Genomic DNA, 16,009 nt, shown 5'->3' with positions numbered 1-16,009 from the left:
TTTGTGAGTGCTGGATCCAGCTGTGCCTGAAGCAAGGACGACTCCTGGGTTTTTCACTATGGGAGTTGATAAATTTCCTTTTTGGTCTGAGGTAGTTTCTGAGTATAGTTTCTGTACTTGCAAGCAAGACAGTCCTGACTAGCTATAAAGGAAAACACACTCCTGTGTTTGTCCCTTACTCTCAGACCACTACCACACTCATAATACTTCTGACACCAGATGTGTGGGTTTGTTCCTCTCCCACACCAAGCAGTTCTCTGTGACACCAGCTGAGTGTCCTGTAATTTAATTGATTCTGATGCTCTACCTGGACAGAGTGTCAGACCCCACAGGTTAAGGGCTCAGACCTGTCTCCCCCACATCACTGTCTCCCCTAACCCCAATTTAGATAACAGTCAGTAAGTCCCAGGTTGTCACCTATTTCTGACTGACCAGCATTAAACTGGGGTTCCCATGACCCCCATCTAGGGTTTATTAATTTGTTGGAATGGCTCAAAGAACTCAAGAAATAGTTATGTTTACTGGTTTGTTATAGAATGATAGAGATGAACATTCAGACAGAAGAGGTTCAAGGTATATGGGGAGGGGCATGGGGCATCCATGCCCTCTCGCTGCGTACCACTCTCCCAGAACCTCGGGTGTTTACCCACCTGGACACTCTTTGAACCCTGTGCTCGCGGGATGTTCACAGAGGCTTCCTTATGTCAACAGGATCATCACTAACTCAAGTTCTAGGCCCTTTCTCCTTCCCAGAGGATGGGAGTCGGGGCTGAGAGCTTCAAGCTTCTAATCATGGCTTGATCTTTCTGGTGACCGGCCCCCGCCCATGAGTGGCCTCATTAGAACAAAAGATGGTCCCATCGCTCAGAAATTTCTGAGGGGTTTAGGAGTTCTATGTTCAGGAACTGAGATCAAAAACCAAAAGTTAGAACAAAATATGCTCCTCATGTTCTTATCACTTAGGAAATTACAAGGGTTTTAGGAGCTCTGTGCCAGGAACCAGGGGCAGAAACTATTATATATATTTTCCATGATTTCACACTGGCATATCTACTAGGAGTTAAATAACAGTAGTATTCTCCATTGATAGATAAAGACTCTAAGACTCAAAGAAAGACTTGCTTGGTTTCATGGCTAGAAGAGATAAAACTCGAATTCAAGTCTGTTTAACTCCAACTGTGTATTTTCTCGACATCCCACTGTGTCAGTGGCCCTGGAGAACTGAGAGCTGTGGGCACTGGTGTGGAATACAGGAGGCTGGAGTCCTAGGTATCAGCTCTGTCTTTACCAGAAATACAGCATATGACTTTGGAAAGAACCACATGTCTCAGGGCTCACTTTTCTCATCTGTAAAGCAAGGAGGGTGAACTAGTTGACTGGCAAAAGTCTCTTCCAGATCTAAGGAAAAAAAAAAAAAATCAATACATCCAAGATGCTAATGGAGCCTCATACAAATGGAATCAATGGAAACCCAGTCACAAGAGCTGCCCAAGAAGAGGGGGCTCCAACAATGCTGAATGACAGTAACACTTGGGGGAAAGACAGGTGCTGACATGATTTCAGAGCAGCCTGGAAATGCTGGGACAAATTCGTGTCTGAGGCTCTGGCCCTGCGTGTAACTGTAGTCTCTCCCTTCTGGAAAGAAAAGTCTGTTTTTATGATTTCTCAATGACATATGCCAATGACATATGGATGTGTCTGGTGGTGAAAGTAAAGTCTGATGCTGTAAAGAAAAACATTGCATAGGAACCTGGAATGTTAGATCCATGATCAAGGTACATTGGAAGGGGCCAAACAGGAGGTGGCAAAAGTGAATATTGACATTTTAGCAATCAGTGAACTAAAATGGACTGGAATGGGCGAATTTAATTCAGATGACCATTGTATCTACTACTGTGGGCAAGAATCCCTTAAAAAGATTGGAATAGCCCTCACAGTCAATGAAAGAGTCTGAAATGCAGCACTTGGGTGCGATCTCAAAAATGACAGAATTATCTCTGTTTGTTTCCAAGGCAAACCATTCAATATTACAATAATCCAAGTCTATGCCCCAACCACTAATGCCAAAGAAGGTGAAGTCGAACAGTTCTATGACGACCTATAAGATCTTCTAGAACTAACACCAAAAAAAAAGATGTCCTTTTCATCTTAGGGGACTGGAAGGCAAAAGTAGATGGTTAATAGATACCTGGAGTAACAGGCAAGTTTGGCCTTGGAGTACAAAATAAAGCAGGGCAAAGGCTAACAGAGTTTTGCTAAGAGAATGCACTGGTCATATGCAAACATCCTCTTCCAACAACACAAGAGAAAACTCTACACATAGACATTACCAGATGGTCAATACCAAAATCAGACTGTTTATATTCTTTGCAGCCAAAGATGGAGACACTCTAAACAGGCAGCAAAAAACAAGACTGGGAGCTGACTGTAGCTCAGATCATGAACTCCTTTTTGCAAAATTCAGACTGAAATTGAAGAAAGTAGGGAAAACCACTAGGCCATTCAATTATGAGCTGAATCAAATCCCTTATGATTATACAGTGGAACTGACAAATAGATTCAAGGGGTGAGATCTGATAGACTGCCTGAAGAACTACGGATGGAGGTTCGTAACATTGTACAGGAGGCTGTCGTATACCTGTGGCGGATTCGTTTTGATGTTTGGCAAAACTAATACAATGTTTGAGGTTTAAAAATAAAATAAAATTAAAGAAAAAAAAAAAGAACACCCCCCCAAAAAAAACCAGCCCCAAGAAAAAGAAATGCAAAAACGCAAAATAGTTGTCCGAGGAGGCCTTACAAATAGCTGAGAAAGGAAGAGAAATGAAAGACAAAGGAGAAAAGGAAAGATATACCCATCTGAATACAGAGTTCCAAAGAATAGCAAGGAGAGATAAGAAAGCCTTCCTAAGTGAACAATGCAAAGAAATAGAAGAAAACAATAGAATGGGAAAGACTAGAGATCTCTTCAAGAAAATTAGAGATACCAAGGGAACATTTCATGCAAAGATGGGCACAATAAAGAACAGAAACAGTGTGGACCTAATAGAAGCAGAAGATACTAAGAAGAGGTGGCAAGAATACACAGAAGAACTATACAAAAAAGATCTTCATGACTCAGATAACCACGATGGTGTGCTCATTCACCTAGAGCCAGACATCCTGGAGTGCAAAGTCAAGTGGGCCTTAGGAAGCATCACTAAAAACAAAGCTAGTGGAGGTAATGGAATTCCAGTTGAGCTATTTCAAATCCTAAAAGATGATGCTATTAAAGATGCTGGGAAAGATTGAAGCAGGAAGAGAAGGGGACGACAGAGGATGAGATGTATGGATGGCATCACTGACTCAGTGGACATGAGTTTGATCAAGCTCTGGGAGATGGAAAAGGACAGGGGAGCCTGGCATGCTGCAGTCCATGGGGTCACAAAGAGTCGGATATGACTCAAAGTCTGAATGACAACAGGCCACTGACCCCCACTACTTGTGGGTGCCCCTGCTCACAATTCTGCAGACCTGACAAGTGGTTCTCCTGAACGTGACCGTGTCCCACACCCCACAGCTTTTTCTCAGCCTGCATATCACTAACTGCTCTTGCAGAATCTGCCCAACACTCTGACTTACTTTCCATCTTTTCTGGAGTTCTGTCCTCTCACCACCTCTCCCCAGTCTCACCCAATCCTGCATCCCCCGGCGCTCCTCCTCTTTTTCTGACTTCTCAGTCTCCTTCTGCACTCCTGCAAGCTGCCACTCCCCATGTTATCTTCAGCCCTCTTCTCTTTCTCTAAGAAATCCTGATGACTCCCAGGGTGCTGACTATTATTCAAATCTTAGCATTTTGGAGACTGTTCCCTCCAGGCCTGAGCTTTGTCCCTCACCTCTGGTCCACATTCTCACTGCCCTCTTGAAAATTTCCTGGAATTTCAACCACACTCCTATTCCAAAGGGAATTCATGTGTTTCTGCTCAGATCAGTCTTTCCCTGCCATCTGCACTTCTGCAATGGCACCACCAGACTTCCTCTCACCTGGGCCTGACACTTGGGTTCAACCTTTGGCCTCTTCTCCTTTGATGGCTGCATCTACAAGTGGCCCCATGGCTGCAAAGCTACTGGAATTCAACTTCCACAGTGTTGTAGACAGGCTGGTTAACCCTGCCACTGCCACTGTACCTCCCAAGTCCTTGTGGGGGTCGAGGTCTTCTTGCGGGTCTCCTGCTTCCAGTTTCTTTCCTTTAAATTTAGCCTGTGGACATCATGTTATTCTCCCTAAGGTGCAGCTTGAAGCAGGTCACTTCTGCTTGGCCTTTCCCCAACCCCCTGCTGTCCTGTGAATTACAGACGCCTCGCCCTGGTATCAGGCCTCAGAAACCTGGGCCCAAATCCTCCATGTACTTCTGTTTCATGCTTTTTCTCCACATTGCACTCCTACTGCTCCTTGGAAATGCCTGATGGCTTATCCACTCCGTGCATTTATCTTATTCTCTGATTCCCTATAGTCTCTTAATGGAAATCTTACAATGTTGCTCTTTGGTTTAAAATTCTCCAATGAATTTCCACTGCACTTACTATAAAACATAAACTCCTAAACAGGCCTACAAAGATTGATATGATATGCCCTTTATGATCTACTCCATCTTCCTCTAGCTCTGATTTATAGAACTCAGCCACACTGGCCTTCTTCTCTGTTCCCTGGAAGGGTCAAGCTCATTCCTCCTCTAGCCCTTCACAGGGCAGCTTCCTTCTCACCCTCAGGGCTCAACTACACTGCATCTCCTCAGAGTCCCTTCCTGGCTGCTACATTTTCTCCTGAGCTGAGGCTGTAGGATCCTTCTCAACACGCTGCTAACTCCAGGCAACCTCGGTCTCCCGGCCAGCTTTGTCAGAATTAATGATTCTGTTCGTAAGCTCTGACCCAGTCTGTTGTCCCTCGGCCACTGTCAGATGAGAAAATGTGGAACTAGAAAGGCAGACACTCACCCCAAAATCTGAGCATGAGTAAGCAATTGAGTCAATATTAGCACCCAATTATTTGTACTCTTAGGCTACTGTTTTTCATTTTTTGAGATGAACAAAATCTGTACTTTAGTTATTAATACTGTATCACATGTTAATTTCCTGTCTTTTTAACCAACAATACTTCTTTATGTTCTCAGAACTGGGTTAGGAGTTTCAAGCCTCATTCAAGTTATTTTAATCACTAAGATAATAAATCTTCTAGACTTTTAGCTGTGATTCTAGATGCCAAAATACATGAAACTATATCAAAATTTTGAGTGAATATAAATTAGAAAGCTTTTGTATACATATATATAAATAGAATGTATAATAGAATGTATATATTTCAGAAAACTTTAGAATTTTTGCCTAGCAAAAGAATGTATGACATTTCGATTCTACTTGTTTGACTTGGTATGAACAGAATGCTAGGCCACTACTTTTCATTTGCACCAAACTCTTTCCTGCTTCTGACTCCTCAAGGTGGGTGATCCCAAGGCATAGGAAGACAGCTGCCTGGGCCCAGAGTGTGGGAGGGAAGGCCAGGAAGGCCAGCGAATGGGGGCTCAGGGAGGGGCTCAGCATGGGTGCTGCAGGTAGTCTGTCACTGGCAGAGCGAGCTGTGCATCAGAAGCAGAGGAAAGTTGTTGCCATGGTGATGGACCAGCCAAAGAAGGGCTTAGGGAGCAGGCTGCTAGACAAGCTGGTTCATAAATCAGCACATTACCGAATGCTTAAAAAAATAAAGGCTCTATCCTTTAGGCAGGGCAAAGAAGAAAATCGTAATTATCACTCCCCAGTAATCTATCTGGGTCTGAATCCAGAGAAACAACTGATATTTCCAACACGACATTTTTTGAACAAGGAGTAATTTCGTCCAGCTTCTCATTTGAGGGGTACCTAGAGAAGCAAGGTTATCTGCTCAAGGTCATGTAGCAAGCTAAGCTGAGGTAGAGAAAGCAGAGGAGGTAGAAGCTAAGGAAAAAGGGGTGTGGGGTGACTTTCCCCTTCTTCAGGGATTACTCTGTGGGGTCATAGGCCACCTGCTCAATCATCTTCACAGGTACTTGTACCCACTCACCTCCAAGACCCTGCCGCTGATGTATCGGTCACAAGTCTCGCACTTAATGCCAAACTGGGAGTGGTAGTCAGACTCACAGTACGGAACGCCATCCCTGCAGAGGAAATCCACACAGGAAGAGGAAATTAGGGGGGTCCGCGGGGGTGTCACGTGGAACTTCCCAGACCCAAAGATAACTGTGACTGGACCAAGATTAGAAGCACTCAGGTAGCTGTTCCAAGTGCAAAAACTGCCCAGACACCCCTCAGATCTATAGGATCAGACAGTCCCTGGGGTGAGAGGGCTGGGGAATCTGCATCTTGACAAACTCCCCACGCATGCCTGGAAAGTACTGTTTGCTGTTGGCTGTGAGGGTCCCTCACTCTTCTTCCTTGCTGTCTCCTCAGGTTTTCCAGACCTAATCTCTTCCCTTTACCCTAAAGGACTCTTTTAAAAGGTCATTTAAAAAATAAAGCTTCCATTTAGAATAGGTAATATCTGCATTTGGCACACTGCAAAGGCACAAGGGGAAAAGTCTGTACCCTCCTCTCAGTCTCTCCCAGTTTCCCTTCCAGGAGGTCATCAATGTGATCAATTTTTTGCATATGGCACCCCACTCCAGTACTCTTGCCTGGAAAATCCCATGGACGGAGCAGCCTGGTAGGCTCCAGTCCATGGGGTTGCTAAGACTTGGATACAATTGAGCAACTTCACTTTCACGCATTGGAGAAGGAAATGGCAACCCACTCCAGTATTCTTGCCTGGAGAATCCCAGGGACAGAGGAGCCTAGTGGGCTGCCATCTATGGGGTCGCACAGAGTCGGACACGACTGAAGTGACTTAGCAGCAGCAGCAAGGGTTCCTTTTCTAACAAAACACTGGTACAAAAAGAATCATATGACTATGCTCTTGAAACAGTAGAAAACAGGAACCCTTGCCCTCCCCAGTCATCTCCTAAGTGCTCAATCTTGCCCAGTGCTTATAACTTACTGGGCAGTAATAAGATTATTGTTAGTTATTCTTACACTATCCCCTACTACAGTAGCCATTGATATTTACTGCTCGGTATGTGTTGGGCTCTCTGATGGTATTTTACATAGGTTATTTCATTTAATACTTGCAGCAGTCCTATGAGGTTGGAATTAGTGGTCTTCCCATTGTGTGGATGAGAAAACCCAACTCAAATGATCTAGTGCTGGTTCAAATCCACATGGTCTGCTTTCTCAGCAGGCTGTCATGAGAATTAAAGGATGTGGCTCCAGGGTGTCCCAGGGCTCAGCACAGCACCTGTCCTAGGGGGATCCCCATGATGGCTGACAGGAGTCCCCAAAGGATGTCTGGGTTCAGCTTTCAAGGGCCAATGTGGAGATGACTGGGGGCATCAAAGCACTCAGCCCAGCTCGGGCCCAGCCTAGCTCTAAGGCCCAGATCTGATGATATCTCTCTGAGGTGCCGATGACATCTTCTGTATGGGACAGAACTCACGCACACGCAGAGAGGCCTTAGACCAGGCACATCCATGCTGCTGCCCTGCGGGTACTGCTGGGATCCCACCCTGGGCAGCAGGGCTGTCAGTGTTTCCTGAAGGAGAGGCAGCATTGAGGACTGGTGCTCAGCAAAGTCACGAGGTGACACTGTTGTTTGTGGGTCCATGAGACAAGCCTCCCTCACCCTCAACCCTTTCACACTCTGTGGGGTAGGAGGGTAACCCTGCAGGGGGATAAAGTCATTTGTCAGGAGGTGGGTGCAATGAACCAGCAAAATTTGGGTATAAATGCCAACACCTCCTAATTTGGGCCCGGGGAATATGCATCTTGACAAGCTCCCCATGCATGCCTGGGAAGCACTGTCTGCTGCTGGATGAGGCCTTTGGGAATTAGACATACATGATTCTAAAAAGAGGCAGAGTGTAAAAATTAATATTTACTGGGTATTGATTAGGTACAAAGCACAGATCTCTGAACCCTATGAGGGTTCTTCTTTTTAGCCCTGTTTCTATAAATGAAGAAAACTGAGACTCGGAGAAGCTGAGTCTCTTGCTGAGGTCAAGTGGGCTGGGCTTCTAACCTGGGCATCAATACCAGAGCCGGCGCTGCTAAGCACCTTCCACTCTGCTGGCAGATGGATGAAGAGCCCAGAGACCAGCTGCAGAGGCCTAAAGCGTGGTAGATAATCTGGGTTGGACCTGCTCATAAGGAGCTCTGAGTAAACCCTTACTGCCCCAGAGAATTTGGACTTGAACTCACAGACTCAAGGACTCCTGGCTGGCATCTCATCAAGGGAACACCTTACTTGGTAGGCACAGAGGTGCATGCCAAACTCCCACTAATATGTGTTCAAAGCACTCAGGCTGTGACCTCAACTCACCTCTGCAGCCTTGGACTTCACCTGTGCACACACCCGAGTTCCAGCAAACAGGATGGATGTGGCCAGCAACTCCCTGCTCTTGCTCAGGCTGGGCATTCTGGCTACAAGCTCTCCTTTGCATTTTCAAATCTTATACCCCTTTTCAAGGTCCAGCCCAAATATTACCATCTTCCATAAAGCTCTCACATATTCCAGATACCACTTCTGCTAGTTAGAAGTGAACAGTCACAGCCACAGCCTGTGACTTAGACCTCTGACACAGACAAGGGTTGTTTGGCTAGTACCTACCTCCCTTTTTGATAGCAGCAGTACGTTGCCTGAGTTCTGGGAACCACCCCTTCCCACTCACAATTACAAAGGGCTGCTCTCTGACTCAAGGGTTTAGATCCTTCTGGCCAGTGATTTGTCAGGGATTGTCATGTGACCCAGTGGAGGCCAAATCAGAGGCAGTTTTGGGACTTTTGCTGGAGTTCTTGGGAAAGACCTCTCTCTCTTTGCCAGGTTTATGAAGCTGCTAGAAACAAAGCCTGGAGTTGTTGGTAATCATCTTTGCTACCAATTGGGGAGGTCCTGCTTGAGAATGAATCAGACACAGAGGAAGGCAGAGCTGAGAGAGACAAGAAAGACTGGGGAGAGGGTGGGGCTTCTGAAGGGTTAATGACAGCTTTAAGCCTCTGGATTCAGCCATGCCAGAAGCCAGAATGCCACTGGCCTTCCCATTTCTATGAGTCAATAAACTCCCATTTTTGCATTCAGGGAGTTTGAGTTGGGTTTTCTGTCAATTCTGATTGGAAAGGTCTTAAAGAACAGAACTTCTCTTGAGCTCTGAATCACAAGTACCCTGGAGTCATCATATTTTATGCATATAGCCTGTCTCTCTTATTTCTTGACAGCAGAACCATGCATGCTACAACTTTAATGCTTACTACATCCTAGCATCAGGTCAGAGAGTGATACTAGAAAATGTCTGGATCATAGTGTAAAAAGTTCTGAGGGCTAGTGGCCCTAATTTTTTTTTAGGTACTTGAGTATGTAAATATGGTCATAAGGGCCTGGCACAAGGGGCCTTGTCTAGTGTTCAGTGTCGGGGCTAGGCCGTCTCTCCTGACAACTGTGTGTCCATCATCTCATATCTCATTTCATTCAACAGCTGTATTATCGACTTTGGGTCAGGCATTGTGCTACAGGCTGCAGTGAATTAAACAAAGTCCCACGTGGTGAGGACAGACACTAAATATAATCACTGCAGCAATAACTTCCTGAGACTCAGTTTCTGCAGCTTTTCAAATAGGGGTTAACACCTCATGGGGGTAGTCATGGGGCTTAAGGTGATAACTTGTACAGAGCAGTTATTACATTCCTTGTCCATACTAAAAGCTCAATAAATGACAGCTAATATTATTATCCTTATTAAAAAGGTAACATGGTTAAATATACAATCGCAAATGGTGTTGACCTACCCGAAGGAAATCAATAGGGCCGATGAGGGCCGATGGGAGGGCCAATGTGGAGGGCCTGTAAGAGGTGGTATGAACCCAGTTCTGAGGGGAGGGTATGGGACCTGAGACCAGAGGAAGGGGAGGAGCAACATGCTCAGAACAGAGCAGAGCATCTCAGAACAGAGGAAGCACCGAGTGAGGGCCCAAGGTGAGTGGGGTGCCATTTGTGGCAGGAGTGTGGCAGCCGGACAGAAATGGAGGGAGATGCTGCTGGTGACTCAGGCCAAGGGCCATGTGGGGCCAGGCCTGGGGCATGCAGAGGTCAGGCAGGCGGGGCGGGGGAGAGACCTACTTGCTGATGTACTCCCCAGTGAGGATGACGCTGCAGGTCTGGCATTTGAAGCAGCTGACGTGCCACTGCTTGTCCAGCGCCAGGAGCGACTGGCCATGCTTGATCTCCTCCTTGCACCCAGCGCAGTCTGCAAAGACAGGAGGACCCGATGAGCAAAGCACCTTGGGCCCTGGGACCCTTGCTGTCGTCTCGCACCCGAGTCTAGGCAACCCCTCCTGAACGCTGGCTTTTCTGTAACTGCTCCCACCTAGGTACCAGGGCCAGTCGAGACTATGTCAGGTAAGCGAAAGGCCAAAGGCACCCTGGCCTCTTGACAAGGGGTCCTGGTGTGAGGGAGAAAGAAAGACCTCATAGGGTTCCTCCAGAAAGTTCCTTGCTGGTCATCCTGACCATGGTTCATCCAGAGCGGACCCTGAACTGCTCCTAGCCTGTTTGCAGGTTGCTAACAAAGCTCATGCAACTCTCTGTGACCTGGGGACCTGCAGCGTCAGTGTCACCTGGGAAACTGCAAATGTGTAGAAATGTGGGCCCCATCCAGATCAGCTGGATTTTTATTTTTAACTATTTTATTTTTATTGAAATACACTTGATTTACAACGTTGTATTCATTTCAGGTAACAGCAAAGTGATTCAGTTACACACACACACACATGTAATATATTTTTTGTCAGGTTCTTTTCTATTATAGGTTGTTACAGGGATTAAATATAGTTCCCTGTGCTATACAGTAGGTCTTGTTGCTAATCTATTTTACATGTAGTAGAGTGTATCTTTTAATCCCCAAACCCTAATTTATCTCTTTCTCCTTTGTTAACTGTAAGCTTTCCTATGCCTGCGAGTCTGTTTCCGTTTTGTAAATCATTTGTATTATATTTTTAGGTTCCTCATATAAGTGATATCATATGATATTTGTCTTTCTCTGACTTATTTCACTTACTGTGATAATCTCTAGGTCCATTCATGTTGCCGCAAGTAGCATTATTTCATTCTTTTTTATGGCTGAGGAATATTCCGTTGTATATATACACCACATCTTCTGTATCCATTATCTGTTGATGGACATTTAGATTGCTTGCATGTCTTGGCTACTGTGAATAGTGCTGCAATGAACACTGAAGGGCATGTATCTTTTTAAATTAGAGTTTTCTCCAGGTAAATGCCCAGGGGTGGAATTCCTGGATCATACCATAGGTCTATCTTTAGTTTTTTTGAGGAACCTCCATATTGATCTTCACAGTGGCTGTATCAATTTACATTCCCACCAACAGTGAAGGAGAGTTCCCTTTTCTCCACAGCCTCTCCAGCATTTGTCACTTGCAGATGTTTTCATGACAGCCATTCTGACCGATGTGAAGTGACACCTCATTATAGTTTTGATTTGCATTTCTCTAAAATGCAAAAAGTTTGAGCAACTTTTTGTGTGCCTGTTGGCCATCTGTATGTTTTCTTTGGAGAAATTTCTATTTAGTTCTTTTACCCGTTTTTCTGACTGGGTTATTTTTTTCATATTGAACTGCATGAGCTGTTTTATATATTTTGGAAATAGAGCCCTTGTCACTGAATTTTCTCAAGATCTGCAAGCACAGCAGAGTTTGAGAATCCCTGCTCCAAGCTTAGGTTCTACTTTTTCTCACCTTTAGGCTCACATGCTCAATGGTTTGTGATTTGTGTGCTTTTGGTTAAACCTATTCTCTTGCCTAGCACCATGTTCAACACACAGTAAGAACTTAGAGCAGATGTGCTGAATGAGCAGCCCTCCTAGCACCCAGGCAAAGGATATAACTTACCACGCACACCTCCTCTCTTAGAGTCCAAAATGCAGTACTTGGATGCAATCTCAAAAACGACAGAATGATCTCTGTTCGTTTCCAAGGCAAACCATTCAATATCACAGTAATCAAAGTCCATGCCCTAACCAGTAATGCTGAAGCTGGAACAGTTGAATGGTTCTATGAAGTTGAATGGTTCTATGAAGGCCTACAAGACCTTTTAGAACTAACACCCCCAAAAGATGTCCTTTTCATTATAGGGGACTGGAATGCAAAAGTAGGAACTCAAGAAACACCTGGAGTAACAGGCAAATTTGGCCTTGGAATATGGAATGAAGCAGGGCAAAGGCTAATAGAGTTTTGCCAAGAGAACACACTGGTCATAGCAAACACCCTCTTCCAACAACACAAGAGAAGACTCTACACATGGACATCACCAGATGGTCAACACCAAAGTCAGACTGATTATATTCTTTGCAGCCAAAGATGGAGAAGCTCTATACAGTCAACAAAAATAAGACCGGGAGCTGACTGTGGCTCAGATTATGAACTCCTTATTGCCAAATTCAGACTTAAATTGAAGAAAGTAGGGAAAACCACTAGACCATTCAGGTACGACCTAAATCAAATCCCTTATCATTATACAGTAGAAGTGAGAAATAGATTTAAAGGACTAGATCTGATAGATAGAGTGCCTGATGAACTATGGAATGAGGTTCGTGACATTGTACAGGAGACAGGGATCAAGACCATCCCCATGGAAAAGAAATGCAAAAAAGCAAAATGGCTGTCTGGGGAGGCCTTACAAATAGCTGTGAAAAGAAGAGAAGCGAAAAGCAAAGTAGAAAAGGAAAGATATAAGCATCTGAATGCAGAGTTCCAAAGAATAGCAAGAAGAGATAAGAAAGCCTTCCTCAGAGATCAAAGCAAAGAAATAGAGGAAAACAACAGAATGGGAAAGACTAGAGATCTCTTCAAGAAAATCAGAGATACCAAGGGAACATTTCATGCAAAGATGGGTTCAATAAAGGACAGAGATGGTATGGATCTAACAGAAGCAGAAGATATTAAGAAGAGGTGGCAAGAATACACAGAAGAACTGTACAAAAAAGATCTTCACAACCAAGATAATCACGATGGTGTGATCACTCACCTAGAGCCAGACATCCTGGAATGTGAAGTCAAGTGGGCCTTAGAACGCATCACTATGAACAAAGCTAGTGGAGGTGATGGCATTTCAGTTGAGCTCTTTCAAATCCTGAAAGATGATGCTGTGAAAGTGCTGCACTCAATATGCCAGCAAATTTGGAAAACTCAGCAGTGGCCACAGGACTGGAAAAGGTCAGTTTTCATTCCAATCCCAAAGAACGGCAATGCCAAAGAATGCTCAAACTACCACACAATTGCACTCATCTCACATACTAGTAAAGTAATGCTCAAAATTCTCCAAGCCAGGCTTCAGCAGTACATGAACCGTGAACTTCCAGATGTTCAAGCTGGTTTTAGAAAAGGCAGAGGAACCAGAGATCAAATTGCCAACATCCGCTGGATCATGGAAAAAGCAAGAGAGTTCCAGAAAACCATCTATTTCTGCTTTATTGACTATGCCAAAGCCTTTGACTGTGTGGATCACAATAAACTGTGGAAAATTCTTCAAGAGATGGGAATACCAGACCACCTGACCTGCCTCTTGAGAAACCTATATGCAGGTCAGGAAGCAACAGTGAGAACTGGACATGGAACAACAGACTGGTTCCAAATAGGAAAAGGAGTACGTCAAGGCTGTATATTGTCACCCTGCTTATTTAACTTCTAATCAGAGTACATCATGAGAAACGCTGGGCTGGAAGAAACACAAGCTGGAATCAAGATTGCCGGGAGAAATATCAATAACCTCAGATACACAGATGACACCACCCTTATGGCAGAAAATGAAGAGGAACTCAAAAGCCTCTTGATCAAAGTGAAAGTGGAGAGTGAAAAAGTTGGCTTAAAGCTCAACATTCAGAAAACAAAGATCAAGGCATCTGGTCCCATCACTTCATGGCAAATAGATGGGGTAACAGTGGAAATAGTGTCAGACTTTATTTTTTTGGGCTCCAAAATCACTGTAGATGGTGACTTGCAGCCATGAAATTAAGACGCGTACTCCTTGGAAGGAAAGTTATGACCAACCTAGATAGCACATTCAAAAGCAGAGACAATACTTTGCCAACAAAGGTCCATCTAGTCAAGGCTATGGTTTTTCCAGTGGTCATGTATGGATGTGCGAGTTGGACTGTGAAGAAAGCTGAGTGCCGAATAATTGATGCTTTTGAACCGTGGTGTTGGAGAAGACTCTTGAGAGTCCCTTGGACTGCAAGAAGATCCAACCAATCCATTCTAAAGGAGATCGGTCCTGGGTGTTCTTTGAAAGGAATGATGCTAAAGCTGAAACTCCAGTACTTTGGCCACCTCATGCGAAGAGTTGACTCATTAGAAAAGACTCTGATGCTGGGAGCGATTGGGGGCAGGGGGAGAAGGGGACGACAGAGGATGAAATGGCTGGATGGCCTCACTGACTCAATGGACGTGAGTTTGAGTGAACTCCGGGAGTTGGTGATGGACAGGGAGGCCTGGCGTGCTGCGATTCATGGGGTTGCAAAGAGTTGGACACGACTGAGTGACTGAACTGAACTACACTGAACAAACCAAACATCTGCCTCCCCAAGCAGTGAGGGTCAAAGAGTCTGATGAGGTTGTTCCAGAGCAGAAAGGCACCCTTGCTCTCCGTTTCCATCACCCTGGATCATGCACTGAGGCCAATAGAATGTAGGGGGGCCCAGAGGCTGCTTGTTGCTCAATAACGTCTAGGGAGGGGCAGGAAATGGAGGCAGGTCAGAGGTACTTGGGAGATGCTGGGAATTCAGGCTTAGCTGACCGGATGTCCCACTCTGGAGGAGGAAAGGGTCAAGGGTCAATGTTTACCAGAGCACAGGCCCCCTTCTTGGCACCAAAGGCAAATGCACACTTGGGAGCAGTAGGGGAGGAGAGAGACACACAGCAAGTTGGGAGAGGTTGGCTGAAGCTCTCTCATCCAGCTCGAAGCCAGTCCTGGAGAAGAGATGAGGCATCTGTGCCTCTAGGAAGGGGGTGTGTCCAGCAAGCTGTGGAAAGTCTGGGCCCTGATGAAGTGTGTGTATGAGTCAGCTCCCATAGTCCATGCCTCTTGGCTACACAGCACCTTTCTAATGTCTCTTAGCACAAGCTGGGGGTAAGAAGGTCTCCCATTGCGAAATGCTTCAAGTCCCAGGGCTTCAAATGGGGGCTGGTAGAACAGATTTAGGATTTCTTTCTTTTCCTTTTTTTTCTCCTGGAATAAGTCAACTTCCACTCCATCCCAATCATCACAGTCTTCGGAATGTCATTGTTTAGAGGTCAGTATCTCTGAAATGACTTGTCCATGCTCTGTATAGGAAAACCCGAGAGCTCAGGCATCTGGTCCAGCTTTCTAGGCCATAGGTGCTGAATTTGTGTCTCTGTGGGCTTTCTTGATAGGGTTAAATGATTCCACAGAGGCTCAGAGTTTACATCAAAGTCTCACCCAGCACAGTAATCCTCAGCATTCTCAACAGGTGGGCACCTTCCTCTAAATCACTGCCTTCCGGGGTAAGCAGCTCACCCCCTCTTGCCTCTGGACAGGTATGACTGTCATGATGGCCTTTTTAATATGAAGCTGAGGCCTGAATTCTTGCAACACCCCCTCTTTTAAGCACCCAAGGATTATCTACCTCTTACCCTAAATGTGTTTCTTCAAATCTTCTATGACAACTACAGTTTCTCTCTTCTCCTTTATCTCCTGCACTTCACTTTTCCTTGCTTGACACGGTCTGAGCAAATTCACTTGTAGATTCCGTGGAGATAGAGAAGTTACTGGCTACCACCACCATTGTCTATCCTTTCAATAAACCTTACTCAAAGAGTTGCATCCTTTTGTGGCCACAAAAGAGATGAGCTCCATCTCTTTAAGTTGCAGTGACACATCTGGTAT

At 45.1% G+C, this 16,009-nt stretch overlaps 1 protein-coding gene across 2 annotated transcripts in view; it reads right to left on the bottom strand.

The window, feature by feature from the left end:
• The window catches only part of ABLIM3 (actin binding LIM protein family member 3), a 136,656-nt gene that overhangs the window by 48,819 nt on the left and 71,828 nt on the right, over positions 1-16,009 (bottom strand). For both annotated transcript variants that reach the window (XR_008706150.1, XM_055557952.1), the window contains exons 6-7: positions 10,211-10,337; positions 6,074-6,167 (exon numbers count right to left, since the gene is read on the bottom strand). Coding sequence is in view for 1 of the 2 variants with exons in the window: in XM_055557952.1 (XP_055413927.1) it covers positions 6,074-6,167; positions 10,211-10,337 (221 nt within the window). In the remaining variant the exon portion in view is untranslated. The remainder of the gene's footprint in view (positions 1-6,073; positions 6,168-10,210; positions 10,338-16,009) is intronic.

The sequence above is a fragment of the Bubalus kerabau genome, chromosome 1 (assembly GCF_029407905.1).
Source record: "Bubalus kerabau isolate K-KA32 ecotype Philippines breed swamp buffalo chromosome 1, PCC_UOA_SB_1v2, whole genome shotgun sequence".
Classification (NCBI taxonomy): domain Eukaryota; kingdom Metazoa; phylum Chordata; class Mammalia; order Artiodactyla; family Bovidae; genus Bubalus; species Bubalus kerabau.
The sequence above is the reverse complement of the archived record's forward strand: the minus strand, read 5'-3'. Positions and strand labels throughout refer to the sequence as shown.